The sequence below is a fragment of the Miniopterus schreibersii genome, assembly GCF_964146895.1.
Source record: "Miniopterus schreibersii genome assembly, chromosome: 20".
In the NCBI taxonomy this organism is placed as follows: Eukaryota; Metazoa; Chordata; class Mammalia; order Chiroptera; family Miniopteridae; genus Miniopterus; species Miniopterus schreibersii.
The window spans coordinates 20,661,561-20,680,566 of NC_138122.1; the positions used below are offsets into that span (position 1 = coordinate 20,661,561).

Below are 19,006 nucleotides of genomic sequence, written 5' to 3' on the forward strand. Positions count from 1 at the left end.
TAAGGATCCCCCTAGCTCTGACTTGATGGTTGTAGAGTTTGATTTAAGCCCCAGGTTCTGATTCCATTGCTTCCTGATATTTCACAAGGTAACTGGAGGGTTTTAGTCAGCCAGGACAGACCGGCGTGGATAGATCCTTTCTCAATTAGCTTGCCACTCTCAAGGATCAAGGTGTTCTGTAAGGTGCTGGTACTCTCTCCACAGGTGACACACTATTGCAGGCCCTGGACTTACTGCCCTTGCTCATCCAGACAGTGGAGAAGGCAGCCTCCCAAAGCACTCAGGTTCCCACAGTCACCGAAGGGATTGCTGCAGCCCTGCTGCTCTCAAAGCTTTCGGTGGCTGACTCCCAGGCTGGTAAGAGTCAAGAGATGTCCAGGAAGGTAGCAGTCAAGGGCCTCTTTCTGAGTCTTTGGGAGGAGTGTTTTGATTTTTAGGATTTTATAGGATCAGCTTGGCCATTTACTGAATTGGGTCAGCTTGTCATCTGCTGGAATGAGCCTAAGAGTCATATTGGGTGATGGGAATTCAGTCAGGGCCTCTGTCACTGTCCTCCACCCTGTTGCTCCAGTGCTCTGGGACAGGGACTTAGAGATAATGCCCAGGCTGACTTGGGTTTAGTAGTGGGACTTTTTTTTTTAATTGGTTATGCATTTATAGGGTATACCATGAAAAGCTTCCCTCTAGCCAGCCTGTCTTCTAGCCACTAAGTTCCCCTCCCTGGAAGGGAACAGCTCGGTGTGGGTTCAGACCAGCCCGAGTTAGGGAAAGCACCATGTGTGAACCTCAGATCTTTCAGCTTGGCGCTGGACTTGGTGGGAATTTCAGATGGGAAGCAGCTCATCTGGGCTCCTGTGGGCAGCAGGGAACCACTGAAGGTTTTCATGTGGGTGATGATACCAGAAGGACTGGTCAGTTCTCAGGTTGGGGAGGGCAGAGAGCCTAGCAGTGACCTGTCCCTGCTGTGGAGGGTCTGTCAGCAAAGCCAGCCCCGGCAGCTTCATGATGCAGGGGACCAGCCCTGGTGGGTGTGCTGAATTGTGTCATGGGGTGACCTTTTGTTCCTGGCAGAGGCCAAACTGAGCAGTTTTTGGCAGCTGATTGTGGATGAGAAGAAGCAGATTTTCACTTCTGAGAAGTTCCTGCTCATGGCTTCAGAGGATGGTGAGTTCCTCCCCCTTAGTTGAACTCAGGGTTGGGACTGAATCTCACTGGAGGGTCTTCAGAGAAGACTCTTCCCCTACTGCCTGTTGTTTTTACCAGTCAACTTTGCAGAAACCTGGATCAAAGTGATCTGGCCAAGAGCTTGGCTGTCATGGGAATGAATTCATTCCTGTGGGGCGTGGAAGGTTAGGGAAGTGGGGAGAAGTGGGAGATTTGTGGAGACAGAACACTGATGGCTATGGAGCTGTGCTATTGGGTATAATTATAGCTGATGGGGTAATTGGGGCTGTCTCAGAGGTTTTCTTGGATTAAGAAGCGGCTGAGAAGCTCTGGTGGAGTGTGGTTGGCTCCACTCCTCCTCCAGGAGACATAAACTACTGGTTTCTATTCTGGAAGAGAGGGAACAATTGATCTTTAAATGTATGTTTAAAATTCTGGGTTGCCTTGGGGGGTCTGCTGCTAATTGGTGATTTGAAAAGTCTTTTGACTCATAAATCACAACACCCTATTATTGTGCTACAATTATTAGTCACTTCTTGATTTAAAAAAAAGTTTTGTATAGGATATACATTCACATAATTCAGAAACAAAAGATCCAAGAGGATCTACACTGAAATTTATACTCCTGCTTTGATATCTGGCCACCCAGTTTCCTCGCCATAGAGAGAACCAATTTTATTAGCTTGTGTACACCCTTGGTATTTTACTTGTATATCAGTCAGTATCTTTCATGTGTGTGTTCTCTACCTTTTTTACACAACTAGTAGCTTGCCTACTATATACAGTGTGCTGTCTAGACTTGAAAGTCACTCCACGTCAGCATATGAGTGTCCTAATTCTTTGTTAGAGGTGTGTCATAATTTTTAAGAAGAAAGTATATGCTTTTCCTTATTCCACACAAGTGTTCATAGTAAGCAAAAGGTAGGAAATCCTAATGAGCTGTCATTCCATATCCAGTGATAATCACACTTACATTTGGGTGTTCATTTTCCAGTTCTTTCGTGTTCTTTCTGGATGCATTCTGTTTTAAAAACACTTCTGCTGTTTCTCTCCCCTTCTAGCCCTGTGTACTGTGCTGCATCTGACAGAGAGACTTTTCCTTGACCACCCGCACAGACTCACCGGCAGCAAAGTTCAGTACGTGAGGCTTCCTTACCTTTCCCCTTGGGCCATTGCAGGTGAACCTGGCAGGAGCCTGAGAAGTGGGGGTGGGTAGGGGGATAGAAAGGCCGGCCATGGAGGACCTTGGGCTGGCCTTCCACCGGGATGGTCTGTCTCTGTCCTTGCAGGCAGTACCACCGGGCTCTGGTAGCCGTGCTCCTGAGCCGCACCTGGCATGTGCGTAGGCAGGCCCAGCAGACGGTTCGGAAGCTGCTGTCCTCTCTTGGGGGCTTTAAGCTGGCCTGTGGACTCCTGGAGGAGCTAAAGACTGTCCTCAGTTCTCACAAGGTGAGGGCATCTGGGCTCCAGAGCTGGGGCTCTCAGCCCTGCCTTACCTGCCCTGCCTGTGCTGTGGATTTTGGGTGGGCTGCTCCTGGCTTATTCTCATTCACTCACTCAGATTCTGTAATGCCAGAATCTTCTCCCCTGCCCTTAAGCTCTAGTAGCACTTCATTCATGTACAGTTGACTCTTGAACAGGGTGGGAGTTAGGGACACTGACCTCTCTCACAGCTGAAAATTTGAGTGTAACAACAGTCCGCCCTCTGCATGTGTGGATTCCCATAAGTGGAGTTTGAACTGTCTGGGTCAATAGAACTGCATGAGTCCAGTTGCATAGTAGTGGACCCAGGCAGTTCAAAGCCATGGTGCTCAAGGGCCAGCTGTAATTCCTTTTCAAAGACTTTCTTCCTGTGCCTTTTGAGATGTAGCTCAACCTTTTTATTTTATTTTTTTTTAAATATATCTTTATTGATTTCAGAGAGAGGAAAGGAGAGGGAGAGAGAGAGAAACATCAATGATGAGAGAGTCATTGATCTGCTGCCTCCTGCACGCCCCCAACTAGGGCTCGAGCGGCAACCTGGGCATGTGCGCTGACCAGGAATCGAACCCTGATTGCCTGGATCCCAGGTCAATGCTCAACTGCTGAGCCACGCCCAGCTGGGCTCAACCTTTTAATTCTTGAGTAATTAAGTAACACTTTATATTTTTAAAGTACTTTATAATTTTAAAGCATTTTCTACTCATCGTACCTTTTGATTTTTCACAGTGTTTTTAGAAGGCAGCTAGGATTACTGCCCTTTTTTTTATTTGAGTTGTCCAGGGTTCTAGGAGCTGAAATGACTGGCACAGGGTCTCTCACTTGGGTGACAGACCTGACTCCTACTTCAGTGCTCTTTGTGCCCTGCTTCCCTCTCTCCCTGAACCTGCTTGAGGATGTGGGGCCGTGACAGATTTGTGGTCTTGGGCTGTGTCTCCTGGACCAATTTCTGTTGCCTTCTTCCCCCATCCCTGAGTTTTTTAGGTGCACAGTCACAGGTGCTTCCTTCCAGGCATATCTGACAGCCTGCAGGTCCCAATGCAGGGAGCTGGGCATCAGTCTCCAGCACAGACCCCTGAGAACAACATGAGTGAGAGGCAGCTGTGTCCTTGTACCAGGCCTGCACAGGGCTCTGAGCAGTGGGGGCTCATGGTTTGTTTTTATGCAGGTGCTGCCCTTAGAGGCTCTGGTGACTGAGGCTGGGGAGGTGACTGAGGCGGGCAAGGCCTATGTGCCTCCACGGGTCCTGCAGGAGGCTCTCTGCATCATCTCCGGGGTGCCAGGGCTGGAGGGTGACATCACCAGCACTGAACAGCTGGCCCAGGAGATGCTGATCATCTCCCACCACCCATCCTTAGGTCTGTGGCTGGCACGGGTATGGGAGTGATGGGGCCGGCCTCTGTTGGGCAGGGGTAGGAGCGAGCTGAGCAGAAGGCCTCAAGTTGCTCCCCTCCTCTTCAGTGGCAGTGCAGTCCGGACTCTGGCCAGCACTTCTAGCTAGAATGAAGATTGATCCTGAAGCCTTTATCACCAGGCACCTGGACCAGATCATTCCCAGGATCACCACACAGAGTCCCCTGAACCAGGTGATGGGCGCTTGAATTGGTTCTGGCCTCCGGTCACAGTGCAGGAAGGGAAATTCAAAGAAACAGGTGAAGGTGTGACCAAATGTGGGTTTGGACCCTTGGGTTGCCAGTGATAGAAATTGCAAACTGGTTTGATCACAGAAGGGAATTTGCTGTTTTATTTAACTGCTGAGTCCCAGGATCTGATTGTACAGGGGACTCAGATGTCATCCTCAGGACATTATAGGTGGCGCCTCTTTTACTCTCTCTCTGGCTCTTCCTTTTGTGCCTTATCTGTGCTTTCCATGATGTGGGCTCCATTCTCCAACAATTTTCCCCTTTCTGGTAGCAGGACAGCTGTTAGAACTTAGGCTTACAGCTTGTCCCCCATCAGCTCCAGTGGCAGGAGCTTGTGTCTTCCTATCGTTTCAACTGGTATGGGTCTCACTGCCCTGGTTGACCTGACTTGAGTCCTGTGCTCATCCCTGGGGTGGTCCTTTGGTCTGGGTTACATGCTCACCCCTGGAAAGTAGTAAATGCTTGCTGAGAAGGCAGGCCCCTGCTGCAGCTCTCCACTCCAGTGGGTAATGCTCAGAAAGAATGGGCAGTGGCAAGAAGTGGAGTCATTTGCCAGGGGCACTTAGGCAGGTGGGACACCTCTCCAGGGCCAGCCTTGGCGCACACTGACTGTGTCTGTGTTTGTCTGGCAGTCTTCCATGAATGCCATGGGCTCCCTCTCCATCCTGTCCCCGGACCGGGTCCTCCCGCAGCTCATCAGCACCATCACCGCCTCTGTGCAGAACCCTGCACTGCACCAGGTGACACGGGAGGAGTTTGCCATCATGCAGACCCCTGCCGGGGAGCTGTATGACAAATCCATCATCCAGAGGTGAGATTCCACTTAGGCACCAGTCGTACTTTTCTTGCCTGTAAGATGGAGACACCTCCTCCTTAGTATGGTTGTTGTGAGGAATGAATGAAACTGTCTCTCCATTCGTTAGACAAGTGCCTGCTCTGTTCCAGGCATGTGCTTAACAAGAGCACGTTGAGTATTCAGTGCTTTCCCAGTGCATACTACTTAAAAGCTAGCTGGGATGTCCTGGTTGGCGGGAGGCTGATGGGACTGGTGGCTGCTTTGCAGCTGACTAATCACCTGCTCTTCTGTTTCAGTGCCCAGCAGGACAGCATTAAAAAGGCCAACATGAAGCGAGAGAACAAAGCTTACTCCTTCAAGGAGCAGATCATAGAGCTGGAACTGAAGGAGGTGAGTACACGGAGGCATTGCACACAGGGTGCCGGCTGAGCTTGGTGGCCTCAGGCTGGTGGCATTTCCTGTTGCACATATACCCTTCCCTTGGGTCATTCTGAGGCCCACGGCACACTACTCTAATGCCTCCTACCCATTCTGGGTCCTGATGCCTTACCCTTTATTTACCATTTCTCAGTAGCTTTCTCCACTTCAAACTCAAGGAAAATAAATTTCTCTGCTGGGTGTCGCAGCAGTTCATACATTTTTTTCTCTAGATGGTGTTGCTTGAATTCATGCCTATCCACCCAGCTCCTTGAAGGCTGGAACCCGTCTTTACTCTTAACAGCAGGCACAGGGCCGGCCTGGCACAGTGCAGCCCCTGGGAATCGTGGTTCAGTGGCTGTACTCAGCTTGTAACAGAATGTGTGGTGTGTTTCCTGTCTCAGAGCCTTTGCTCTTCCCTTGGTCTTGATGAGTCTGGGTTCTTCTTGTCTTTCACATCCCAGCCCACGTGTCCACGTCTGCTTCTCAGAGAGGTGACCTGCTCTCCAGTGTCCAGAGTAGACCCTGCTCTTCTTCTTGGTTACTACGCATCATATTTATTCCTTTTATAACATTTGCCATGATCTGAAGTCATTTTGTTTTCGTATTTGGACGTGTTCATTGTCTCTCTTCACCCACCACATTGTGTGATTTGTGAGGGCAGGGACTTGGTCTGATTCCCCACAGTATCCCCAGCATCCAGAACAGTGCCTGGCACAATGTAGGTGCCCATTTCATAGTTCTTGAATGAATGAGTGCTTTCTTGGCTTTTTCCAGGCTTATGCTTGTACTAGGGGAGAGAGGGTCTGTAGGGAGGTGCAGGGCAGGAGGGGAGGCTAAAGTTTTGATTCTGAACCTGAGTGGACCAGAATGCCCTTTTCAGCACATTGAAGGACTTTTCATTTCTCTAACATTCTTTTCATTTCTCTGCAGACTTTGTGGGAGGGTGGGAGAGTACATGCTGGGTTTTGGGAGCCCATGTCAAAGTCTGGGAGCTAGCAAGGTGCTGACTGTGGAACCAAGCTCGCCCTCTGGTGGGGAGGGAGGTCGGTTCCCTGGAGATAGAATTGCTTTGCTCCTTGCCTTCAGGAGATAAAGAAGAAGAAAGGCATAAAAGAGGAGGTGCAGCTGACCAGCAAGCAGAAGGAGATGCTGCAGGTCCAGCTGGACAAGGAGGCGCAGATCCGGAGGCGGCTGCAGGAGGTGAGTGGCTACCGCCACCACATGTCCGGGTGTGAGTGTGCTGGGTGGCCCGGGCCTGCTCCTCGCTGCCCTGGAGCAGAGCCCTGCTGACCTGCCTCCTGGGGCGACTCTGCTTGCAGCTGGACAGTGAGCTAGAGGCCGCACTAGGACTGCTGGACACCATCCTGGCCAAGAACCCGTCTGGCCTGACCCAGTACATCCCTGTTTTGGTCGATTCTTTCCTGCCCTTGCTGAAATCTCCCCTGGCTGCTCCTCGGATCAAGAACCCTTTCCTGTCCTTGGCTGCCTGTGTCATGCCCCCTCGGCTCAAGGCTTTGGGTCAGTCCTTGTTTGCTCGCTTTGAGCATAGCCCTGGGCAGGTTGGGAGGTGAGTGGGGGATGACCCTGAACACTGGTGGGGAGTCATGTGGTGACTTAGGCTATGGGCTTTGTCCCCATATGGAAGCAGCCTGGGGAACCTCCAGCTGCATACTCTCAGGAACGACATGGTGCCTCTCCTCTCTCCTGTGTATGCCTGCTGTGCCTTCACTCTGAGGCCCAGGGTTTAGATGTTAGTCAGTGTGATCTTTCTGTAGCAGTTTTAAAACTAAGAAGGTAGAAATTCAGTGGCAGCAGGGGTGGTTTGTTGCCATGTGGCTGGTCAGTGCAGCCCAGAGCTCCTGAATAGCCATGTGTCAGTGACGAGAGATCTATGATTTTTAGCTTTCTGTTCCCTGTTGTGAAACAAAGAGCAGCAGGTGGAGTGGCTGGGAACTGAGCAGACTTCCTGCCTAGCCTAAAGGGAATGTTTCCATGGGTGAGGCTAGAATCTGGGTACCATTCTGAGTGAAAATAAGTTGTGGGAAAGTGAGTGTGACAGAGAACAGACTGATGGTTGCCAGAGGGGAAGGGGGATTGGGAGATGGGTGAAAAAGGTGACGGGATTGAGAAGTACAAATTGCAGTTACAAAATAGTCATGGGGATGTAAGCACAGCATAGGAAATATAGTCAATAATATTGTAACAACTATGTAAGGTGCCATATGGGTACTGGAAATATCAGGGGAACACTTTGTAAAGTGTATGATTGTCTAACTATTATGCCGTACACCTGACACTAATACAAAATAATACTGAATGTAAACTGTAGTTGAAAAATAAAATTAAAAAAAAAGGAGTCTGGAAAACTATCCTGAGTCAGTGCATGTGGAGCCTGCCAGAACTGTTACCTGACTGGTTGGGTGTGGGAGCACCATGTGGATAGAGCTCCCTGCCTTCCTACCCTTTGGTGCTGTCTCAGAGAGAAAATGACAATTTAGGTTAAGGAGACTTTTTGGCATGGCAGAATTGATGACTATTAAGTCAGAGGGACGTGACACCTCTGCGCTGGGCCAGATTCTTCCTGTCTGTGTGGGTCATCCCCTGTTCATCCCTTCTCTTGGATATAGGCACCTTGGTGAGCCATGTGACTCTGCGCATGCTGAAGCCAGAGTGTGTTCTGGATAAGTCATGGTGCCAGGAAGAGCTGTCGGTGGCTGTGAAGAGGGCGGTGACCTTGCTGCACAGCCACACCATCACCAGCAGGGTGGGCAAGGGTGAGCCAGGTAAAAACAGTGCAAAGGACATGCGGTGGTATGGGCTGGTACAGGGAATGTATGAGCTACCTCATCCTGTGGGGCTTCTTGAGGCTGGCCATTGGCAAGTCTCCTCCCTTCCTGGCCCTGGTTTCCTCATTTGAAAAATGGGATTTCTGAGTCTAGTCCTAGTATTCTGTGAGTTGCTGCAACCCCCATTGAGGGTTTACTTCTTGTCATTGCAATCTCCTTGTCTGTTTTAACTCACATTCTGGAGCTAGGCAGTGTTTGGGGTGGGAGCAGGCTTGGCTTTAGAACTGGGCTACCAGCTGTCATCCCTACTGTCATACCATGTGTGTCAGAAAGAGCCTCCAGCCCCCCCCCCCCCCGCCTACCTGCTCTGAGGAACTGGAAACAGGCATCAGTGCCCAGTGCCCCGCCCTGCCTGCAGGATCATGTCTGCTTGTTGCTCACAGATGCCGCTCCCCTGTCCGCGCCAGCCTTTTCCTTAGTCTTCCCATTTCTGAAGATGGTGCTGACCGAGATGCCCCACCACAGTGAGGAGGAGGAGGAGCGCATGGCCCAGATTCTTCAGATTCTCACTGTCCACGCCCAGCTGAGGGCCTCCCCCAGCAACCCACCTGGGCGCGTGGATGAGGTTGGCAGGGGACCTTAACTCTCTCTTTGGTTGGAGGGGGTATTAGGAGGCAGGGGCTTTTGACACTTCTTGGTCCTTCAACAGTTCTGGTGGGACAGTGGAGTGTTTCTTTATACCCAGAGTAGCAACCCTTGGTAGGAGAACCCAAATGTTCTCTTTAATGCAGTTGTCAAGGCCTCAAAGAAGCATATAGGTCTGTGTTTGGAGTTTCTGAACTGAAGAAGTTGAGGGATTTTGTATTAATTTATTGTGTTTGTTTTATTTCTAACTCAGAAAATAGTACTGGCCACTCTTCCTTTGACTTATGATTATGAGATTATATATCATTCAATGAGAGGTTTTCTTTTTAACAGGTTATGTTTTAAAAATTTGCCAAAATAATGCATGCATATTTTAAAAAATTCCAACAATTCAAGAGCAAAAAAGAATTGCCACTTTCCAGAGGTAACAGTGGCTAACAGCTGGGTGTACACCTTTGCAAGCCTTTCTTTATGCACATGCAGAACTCTCCCCCCACGCAATAAAGCAAAAATGGATTGCACTCCTTCTTTCATATGACTACTCTGAGTCTCCTCCCATGTTAGTGCCTGTGGATCCACTTGATTGATTTTACAGGCTGCATGGGATTTAGTGCTGTGGGTACACCATGTTTTAAGTAACTCTATATGTGATGGATATTTTAAGGCTGTTTCTAACTTTGCCTTAAGTTGAACTGTGCAGTGGAGTGACCCCTTGTATGTATATGCCCCGTGCACACCTGTGTGAGCATTTCCATAGGGCCAGATTCTTGGGCGTGGAATTGGTTGGTGATGTGGCATGTTCTGAGCTCCACCCTCACTAAGAGTTAGTTCCTTAGTTCCCTTTTTTCCAAAGCGAATGCAGTCTCAGATAGTATTCATCTTGCCAACAGTGAGTGAAAGAATGTTACCTCCTTTTATTTTATGTTTCTTTACTTGTAAAGTTAAGGGTCCATATGTTTATGGGCCACCTGTATTTCATACCCTGTGAATTTCAAGCAAGTTTCAGAATTAATTTGTTTTTGAGTCCCTGAGGATCATAGCTCATTGGTGTTGGCTAGTGTGGGTTTAGTTGTAAACCTGATGGGGTTTCTGCAGTGGAATTGGCCGTCAGACCGAGAATGCTCTGCTGTGGGTGAGAGGATGCTGCTTCATGTGCCACATGTGTGGGTTACAGCCCGTCCCCACAGCCTCACCTGACTTATTGGCTCTTCTCTCCTAGAATGGCCCGGAGTTGCTGCCTCGTGTGGCCATGCTGCGCCTTCTGACTTGGGTGATCGGAACTGGCTCTCCTCGCCTGCAGGTGATCTAGTTTTCAATTGGCTGTTGCTGTGACTCAGTTTGTGACCCCGACCACAGGTCCTAGTGTTTGGGGTTGAGTCCTAGTTCCCTTTCTCAGCCCTCACTTTTGGACTTGAGCAGAAGGGCTGCTTCTGAGAGTCAGCCTGACTGTTTTCAGCTAGTGAAGGGTTTTGCTTGGTTTCTGCCACTGGCCTTGACCTGGAGCTGGGGTCTTAGCCCTAGTTGGGCTGTGGGGTGGGTGTTCTCAGTTCAAACACCTCTCTGGGTCCCTAGCCCATCGCCTGGCCTTCTACCTGACTCTGTAGCAGTAAATAATTTGCTGAACTGAGCCCAGTGTATCAATGTTTTCCTTAGGTTTTGGCTTCAGATGCCCTGACTACCCTGTGTGCCAGCAGCAGTGGCAAGGATGGCTGTGCCTTCGCAGAGCAGGAGGAGGTGGACGTGCTACTCTGTGCCCTGCAGTCCCCGTGTAACAGCGTGCGGGACACCGCACTCCGGGTGCGTGCTCACTCCCTTGCGGGCTGCGTTGGCATCCCTTGTGCAAGTGTTTGAGCTGATGGGAGATGCCTCAGATTTGTACGGTGTGTTTTAGAGGCACAGAGAAGAGGTCACAGGATGTGGGTCAGCATCATTCTAGGAACTGGAAAGACTGAACAGTTTTGCTGTGTGGCTATTTTTTCTTCCCTTTGGGAGACTTCCCCTGACTTGTAAACTGGAAGTGGATCTTGGTGCCTCCCAGGACAGCTGTAAGTTACAGGGTCAGTTCATTTCATCCTCCTCTCACCCTGTGCGTTGCTTTCTGATTCCTTTGGAACATGAGACGGTGGTTCCCAAATGCCGGTCTGTAGCTTCCTGCTATCGATCAGTGACAGTTTTCACTGGTCCTTGGTAGAATCTGGCAAGTGATGGCAGTATGGTAAGTTTTTCTTTTTTAAAAAAATGTTTTTATTGATTTTTTTTTTAGAGAGAGAGGAAGGGAGAGGGATAGAGAGATAGGAACATTGATGGGAGAGAAACATCATCCATTGGCTGCCTCCTGCACACCCCTACTGGGGATGGAGCCCGAAACCTGGGCATTGAACCATGACCTCTTGGTTCCTAGGTCGACGCTCAAACACAGCCACACCGACTGGGCATGGTAAATTTCTCTTAGAATGTCCTTTTTTTGAGGTTTTGTGTGTCTTGCATATTTAGAGTTAAGTTTTTAAGTGTTACAGGGAAAAAGATTCTACCACCACATACTGTCATTTCACGAAAGAAAAGCTTTTTAAAGAGAGCAGTTAGTGAGTTGAGCTGATTCACAACTCTCAGAGCAGCGATGTTCAGTGGAACTTTCTATGGTGATGGAAACACTTATATCTGTGCTGTCCAATGCGGTAGCCACTAGCCAATGTGTAGTTATTGAGCACTTGAAATGTGGTTGGTGCAATAAGGAATTAATTATTTTAAAAATTAAAAAAAAAAGTATATTGATTTCAGAGAGAGGAAGGGAGAGAGAGATAGAAACATCATTGATGAGAGAGTCATTGATCGACTGCCTCTTGCACGCCCCCACTGGGGATTAAGCCTGCAACCGGGGCATGTGCCTTGACTGGGAATCGAACCACGATCTCCTGGATCATAGGTCTATGCTCAACCACTGAGCCACACCGGCTGGGCTATAGTTAATTTTAATTGATTTAACTTTGAAGACCCACATGTGGCTGATAGCTACATCTTGGAAAGCACAGCCCTAGAGGGAGGCAAGGAGGTAGGTTGGGGCTCTTATGAAAGGTTGTGCCTCACTTGGTTCAATCTTACTCCCTTGCAGGGGCTGATGGAACTCAACATGGTATTGCCAGCTCCTGACACCGACGAGAAGAATGGCCTGAATCTTCTGCGGAGGCTCTGGGTGGTGAAGTTCGACAAGGAGGAGGAGATCCGGAAGCTGGCTGAGAGGTGAGAGGCCATCTTAGGAAATACCTGGACCCATGTGCTCATCCTACAGGGAAGAACTGGGTGGTCTGGTTTGGCAGGGTGGGTGCTACAGATCCTTGTCTGACCAGTCTCCACCTTTTTGGTCTGTGGCAGGCTCTGGTCGATGATGGGCCTGGATCTACAGCCAGACCTCTGCTCCTTGCTGATCGATGATGTCATCTATCATGAAGCAGCTGTGAGGCAGGCTGGGGCTGAAGCCCTCTCCCAGGCCGTGGCACGGTACCAGCGGCAGGCAGCTGAGGTTATGGGCAGGCTCATGGAGATTTACCAGGAGAAACTCTATGTGAGTAGCCTGTGCACCCTGACGCGGTCTGGGTGGTGTGAGGGTGTATGGGACTCTGCTCAGCCTCTGACTTGCTCCAGACAGGAGTCCTGGAGCTCACTGTGGCTCACGTTTGGGTTGCTGGCTTGTCTGGCTTGGTTGGCAGAGTCCTGCAGCTCATTTATCAACCTGTCTATTGCAGCGGCCGCCCCCAGTGCTGGATGCTTTGGGACGAGTTATCTCAGAATCTCCTCCAGATCAGTGGGAAGCCAGGTATAACAGCTGTTTAATCTTGTTCTACTCAGAGCTGCCTGAGAGGTAGCAGGTTGGCTGGGCTAGGTGATGTGAAGAGGCAGTACAGATTAATGGAACAGTGGAAGGAAAGGATAGGACCTCCCTCTGAGTCAGAGAGACCAAATTCAAGTGCTGGCTTCTTCCATGCTAGCCATGTAGCCTTGGGCATGTTTCTCCTTTCCTCCAGGCCTCTGTTTCCTCAGAGGTTCTTGGGGACCTTCTGACTGCTCTGTAGCTAAAAAGAATCATAGCACTTTGCCTTTGTAGAATATGCACATTTATCTGAGGGACTTCACATCCGATCCCTTTACATCTCTCTTTTCCCACAACCTGCCCTGGAGGTAGAGGGGTAGGCATTGCACTCATGTGGGGAAACAGAGGTGTAGTTGGTCACCCTGTAGGAGGGAAACTCTGGGCAGACAACAAGTTTCTATTTGACAAGTGGGCTGTTCCAGACCATTATGTAGACCGGTGGGTAAGCACTGGGCAGTGGGATTGTGCTGTGCTCTGCCAGCAAAGCGGTGTCTGCTGTTGGCAGCTCCCTGCGTGTGACTTACCGGAATAGATCCAGCAGCAGAGGAGGCCCCTGGCCAGCCCTTGTCCCCTGACACGTTCCCATTGCTTTCCCAGGTGTGGCCTGGCTTTGGCCCTGAACAAACTCTCCCAGTGTTTGGATAGCTCTCAGGTGAAGCCACTCTTTCAGTTTTTTGTTCCTGATGCCCTCAACGATCGAAACCCCGATGTCCGGAAGTGCATGTTAGATGCAGCCCTTGCAACACTCAACGCCCACGGGAAGGTAAAGGTTTTAGCCATTGAGGGTCTGGGAGAAGGCTGAGCTGAGTAGTGGTGACACAGGGAGGCTGAGTGCAGAAATCTTGACGCCGCACTTACCCCATGGAAAATCCATTTGTATTTATTCTGAACCAAAAAAAGACCCCAAAAGGGAATTAAATTCTTATAAGTCTGCTGCAGTCCTGCTAGAAAACTGGGAAGCTACTGGCATTTTTGGTGGCTTGCCAGGGTGGCTGTCCCAAAGCAGATTCGGGCTTGGTCCTTGGGCAGAGACTATCATCCCCAGGCATAGTCTGTGCAGTTGACATGAAGCCCTGGGTGCACTTGGCTTTCCAGGAAAACGTCAATTCCCTGCTGCCGGTGTTCGAGGAATTCCTGAAGAATGCACCCAACGATGCTAGCTACGACGCCGTGCGGCAGAGTGTGGTGGTCCTGATGGGCTCTCTGGCCAAGCACCTGGACAAGAGTGACCCCAAAGTGAAGCCCATTGTTGCCAAGCTCATTGCTGCCCTCTCCACTCCCTCCCAGCAGGTACCTGCCACCTGAGGATTGACTGTGGGTAGGCAGTGGATGCTAGGGACTGAGTTGGGCATCAGGGTCCTGAAGGCCCAGTTCTCTGCCAGGACTTTTCTCCTCTCTTAGGGGAAGCCTGGTTTACAGTCAAGAGCACTGCTGAACAGGGAATTACTCTGTTACTGTGTCCTGGTAGACCTAGATATTTTCACTTTTTTCTACTTATTTTCTAACCGTCATTTTTGCATTTAATAAAAACTTGGTACAAGGAATATTTAAAGAGAACCAAATATTTAAAAAGAACCAAAATAGCTGCCTCTTATGTCAGACTTTTTTCTGACCTTCTCTATGTGTTTTTTATATGTTTCAGGGACCTTTTAATGCAGCCTCCAAGCCACGGTGCAAGGATTTTTTCTTTTCTTTTTGAAAAACACATTTACATATATTTTCTATGACTTGCATTTTGGACCACCTAGAATGTCCTCATCAAATGCAGGTTCACATAATGGTGGTCAGATAAGTTGTCAGAAAACCCTACCTGCAAAGGTTCCTTCCTGGACCCCTGGTAGCATGACACTGCTGCTCTCACTGCATGACACTGTTGGGCTTACTGAGCTGTAACTGGAGGGAAGATTGCCCATGTCTTTTGGTACCACTCCATTTGGTGCTGGCCCTGTAAGGCCCAGCCTGATATCCCAGTGACTTTGACAAGTTTGAAAACTGGGAGACGTGCGCCGTTTTTATGGAGGCACAGTAGTGTGTGTTTTTCTGGATCTTACTCTGTGAGTGGGTTTAGTCTTCTTGGAGTTTCCCACCCACCCAGGCCTGAGTTCTCCTTTTAGACCAGAAATAGCACCATAATGGTTGATGCTGTCGTCACTAACAGATGTGTGCACCCTGATGGTGTCCACATCACATGTGAGTGTGTAACACTGTTGGCTTTTCTGACATCCTGTGTTACCTGACAGGCAGTGGCTGAGATGGGGCTTGGGGACATTTGGTGGGGAGGTGCCGTGTAAGACTGTCAGCCACCAGGAAAGGCTGTGGTTCCTGATGAGGCAGGCCCATCCCTTAGGTTCAGGAGTCTGTGGCCAGTTGCTTGCCGCCCCTCGTGCCAGCCATCAAGGAGGACGCAGGAGGGATGATCCAGAGGCTGATGCAGCAGCTGCTGGAGTCAGACAAGTATGCCGAGCGCAAAGGGGCCGCGTATGGGCTGGCAGGCCTGGTGAAGGGCCTGGGCATTCTGTCGCTAAAGCAGCAGGAAATGATGGCAGCGCTGACCGATGCCATCCAGGACAAGAAGAACTTCCGCCGGCGAGAGGGTGAGTGTCTCAGCTCAGCCTCCATGGCCGCCAGAGGGAAGAATCTGGCCTCTCCTTCCCCTCTGAAGGGCTGCGTTTGTGTGTGTGCTGCAGAGGGCAGCTGTGTGACTCATTTTATCTGGTCCTTGCTGATGTCGCCTGGACTTTATAAGTCAGCAGTATCCTTAGTGAGAGAGATTTTGCCTTTCTGGCTGTTGATGCCAAGAAGTGACGGATGCTCCCCTATTTCCTCCTCTTTCTGCTCAGCCATATTTGTGCTGGTGGGGGAGGCAGAGGATGCTGCTCCTTCATGGGGCAGCCACTTCAGTCCCACCACTGCCCTGAGTGTTTCCAGAGGCTGAGAAGGTGGCAGGGATGTTGTCCTAGCTGTCCCACCTTCTCCTCCCCGCAGGAGCCCTCTTTGCCTTTGAGATGCTCTGCACCATGCTGGGGAAGCTCTTCGAGCCGTATGTGGTTCACGTGCTGCCCCATCTGCTGCTGTGCTTCGGGGATGGAAACCAGTATGTACGTGAGGTAAGTCCTGAGGCTGCACGTGAGACCTGCTGGCCGCTGTGTGAGGCTCAGCAGGGAGTCTGAGGTAGCGTAAGGCTCCCACCGTACCTTGGGCCCCAGTTATTGGTATTGACTCCCCTGATTCCCTGTAAAATCCTGAAGCTTTGTGAGATGAGAAACCATCTCGCTCATCCTTAGCTGTATATGCAGGCCCTGACACAGGGTCTGACACAGTAGACTCCTCAGTTAGTGCTGGGTCCTGGGGGAACGCTTGGTCTAGAGCCAGGCCTTGACCCTTGCTTGGATGAGGAGGCCCCTGAACGTCTTTTCTCCTCCCTTGAGGCTGCAGATGATTGTGCCAAAGCTGTGATGAGCAACCTGAGCGCTCACGGGGTGAAGCTGGTGCTCCCCTCCTTATTGGCTGCCCTGGAGGAGGAATCCTGGAGGACCAAAGCTGGTAAAGCTCTCTTCTCTGTCTTTGTCTCAACTTTCTGTCCTGAAAACTGCCCTTATGTTGTCCCAGGTAGCCACCGCTCTTGTCCTCTGTGTGTCCCCAGCCCAGGGATGATAAGGCCAAGACTGTGCCGTTAGGCAGCCCAGTCCCTCAGTAGTTTGTGTTCTTTGTGTACATGCAGAGAGCAGGCCTCTGACAGAAGCTACAGCCCTAAGTTAGGAAATCCCAGAGCTTCCAAGCTAGTTTTGTGATTTTTAAAGCTTTTCTCCCAGTAAGCCCCTTTAAAAAAGAGTAATCTTATCTGGAATCTTAATCTGCATAAGAGATACAAGCAGGGCTACTCTGGTTTCGGGAGGGTCACAGTTTGAAGAGGGTCATGATTTGGGGCCCTCCCACTTGGCTTCCCTCTGGATTCTTTAGGCTTTGCCCTACAGTTTGAAAAATTGCAAATCTAAATCAGTTTCCTCATTTGTAGATGAGGAGACTGAGGCCAGAGAAATTCAGTAAATTGGGCTTGGATTGTGGCTAGGACTAAGTCAGGTCTCCTGATCCTGGTCTCTGCTGGAGCCAGTCCCCTCCACCTGGGGACTGCTTGAGCACAGTCTGCAGAGGACCAGGCTGGTTGTCCCTGGCCAGGGCAGCCAGCCCAGGTGACTGTCAGCCTGTGCTGAGTGATTCTACACTCGATGTGTGTCTGCCATCTGCAGGGTCCGTGGAGTTGCTTGGGGCGATGGCATACTGTGCTCCCAAGCAGCTGTCATCCTGTCTGCCCAACATTGTGCCCAAGCTCACGGAGGTGCTGACCGACTCCCATGTCAAAGTGCAGAAGGCTGGACAGCAGGCACTCAGGCAGATCGGCTCTGTCATCAGGAACCCGGAGATCCTGGGTATGCCTCTCCCACAATGGGCACTGGCCCTGGCTCCTCCTCCTGTGCCCGGACCCTGAAGGAAACATGCATCCATTCAGCAAAGTTAGCCCTCTGAGGCCAGATATATTCACAGTGAAATAAACTCTAAATTTTGGGAAGCCCTTTCCTAGAACAATGAATAGAAAATAGTTTGGAAGTGGTGGTGTTTTCCTGCTGGTCTGGAACAGTTATCATTGACTGCACAAGTAGGGAAACAGTATTACTGAGTCATCTGCTCAGAAGCATCTTGATGAGAGAGCCCTGAGGTCAACAGAATTGAATGATAAGCTCTGGCCATCTCATCACATCATCTGAAGTGTTAGGATCTTTGGGAACATTCTAATCTCATCCCAGAAGATCTGTGAGAGGGGAAGGTTAGGGACAGGTTATTCTCTTTAACTGTGCTCTGTAGTATGGTTCTTTCTTGAGTGATGGAAAGAGGTTGATTTCTAGAAACAAAACTTAGCCAGCCACCTCGTTAAATTTTAAGCTTCACTTGTTAAATTTTAAACTTCAGCATGGACCCTCAGTGCCCATTCAGTGTAGTTCAGCCTGGGTATTACTGATTTTTTTCGTTCAGAGAATTGTGGGAATTTTTGTTTGTTTTTGTTTTTTAAGGGATTAATAGGTATACTTGAATTTTGTTGGTTTTTACAATGTCCAACAGCCCTGGGGATAGCTAAGACCCAGAACAGTCTCATCTCTACCAAATGGGTAGAAGTGCCTTCATTCTGAGAATCCAGGCTAAGTGGTTGTTTTTTTAAATTGAGATATAATTTGCATAATACAAAGTTCACTTTTTAAGAGTGTATAAATTCAGTGGTTTTTATATGTAAGCATCACCACTCTCTAGTTCCAGGGCATTTTCATCACCTGCCCAAAGAAACCCTGTGCATATAAGCATCCACTCTTCGTTTCCTCCCCTACCCTCAGCCTCTGACAAATTGATTTTTGGTCTTTGTGGGTTTGCCTATTCTGGACATTTTACGTAAGTCATATGATATGTGGTCTTTTGTGTCTGGCTTCTGAGCATAATATTTTTAAGATTCACCCATGTTGTAGCATATGTCAGTACTTCATTTCTTTTTATGGCCCGGTAATATTCCATTGTACGTATAGACCACATTTTGTTTATTTTTTTCGTTGATGGACATTTGGGTTGTTTCTTCTTTTCAGTTATTAAGAACAGTACTGCTGTGAATGTTTGTGTACAAGTTTTTTTATAGACAAGTTTTTAGTTCTCTTGGTTAGATACCTAGGAGTGGGATTGCTGGGTCCTATGGTAACTGTTTAACTTTTTGAGTAACTGCTAGACTGTTTTCCAAAGTGGCCGTACCATTTGACATTCCCAGCAGCAATGTATGAGAATTCCAGTTGCTAGCACTATTGTCTGCAAAACCAGCACTGTTTACAGCCATTTTAGTGGGTATGAAGTGGCATCCCGTTGTGGTTTTGATTTACATTTTCCTAATAACTAGTGATGTTGAACATCTTGTGCTTATTATGGGCCATTTGCATACCTTTTTTGGAGAACTGTCTGTGTAAATCCTCTGCCTGTTTTTAAATTGGACTATTAGTGTTTTATTTTTAATTGTTGACCACCAGCATGGGGCTTTATAGTGGTTGAAACCCTTGTGCTTGTGGAAAAGATAAACCAGGTTTTCCTCTTGGAACTCCTTCTGCAGGGCTGATGGTGCTGAATTTGAGGGCTCATTTTATCTGGAGTTAGCTGCTCTGAGCATGGTGTGCTTCACTCCCAT

The 19,006-nt window shown here is 49.3% G+C and overlaps 1 protein-coding gene across 1 annotated transcript in view; it reads left to right on the forward strand.

Moving 5' to 3' along the window:
* Positions 1-19,006, forward strand: part of GCN1 (GCN1 activator of EIF2AK4) — a 51,779-nt gene that overhangs the window by 16,436 nt on the left and 16,337 nt on the right. Inside the window, exons 15-37 of the mRNA XM_081122685.1 lie at positions 205-357; positions 1,072-1,164; positions 2,226-2,301; positions 2,454-2,613; positions 3,812-4,001; positions 4,105-4,229; positions 4,919-5,097; positions 5,379-5,472; positions 6,589-6,702; positions 6,822-7,020; positions 8,130-8,285; positions 8,732-8,913; positions 10,153-10,233; positions 10,587-10,730; positions 12,043-12,170; positions 12,303-12,492; positions 12,674-12,744; positions 13,396-13,561; positions 13,894-14,088; positions 15,146-15,392; positions 15,784-15,905; positions 16,227-16,341; positions 17,046-17,225. Of these exons, the coding sequence (XP_080978811.1) occupies positions 205-357; positions 1,072-1,164; positions 2,226-2,301; positions 2,454-2,613; positions 3,812-4,001; positions 4,105-4,229; positions 4,919-5,097; positions 5,379-5,472; positions 6,589-6,702; positions 6,822-7,020; positions 8,130-8,285; positions 8,732-8,913; positions 10,153-10,233; positions 10,587-10,730; positions 12,043-12,170; positions 12,303-12,492; positions 12,674-12,744; positions 13,396-13,561; positions 13,894-14,088; positions 15,146-15,392; positions 15,784-15,905; positions 16,227-16,341; positions 17,046-17,225 (3,360 nt within the window). The remainder of the gene's footprint in view (positions 1-204; positions 358-1,071; positions 1,165-2,225; positions 2,302-2,453; positions 2,614-3,811; positions 4,002-4,104; positions 4,230-4,918; positions 5,098-5,378; positions 5,473-6,588; positions 6,703-6,821; positions 7,021-8,129; positions 8,286-8,731; positions 8,914-10,152; positions 10,234-10,586; positions 10,731-12,042; positions 12,171-12,302; positions 12,493-12,673; positions 12,745-13,395; positions 13,562-13,893; positions 14,089-15,145; positions 15,393-15,783; positions 15,906-16,226; positions 16,342-17,045; positions 17,226-19,006) is intronic.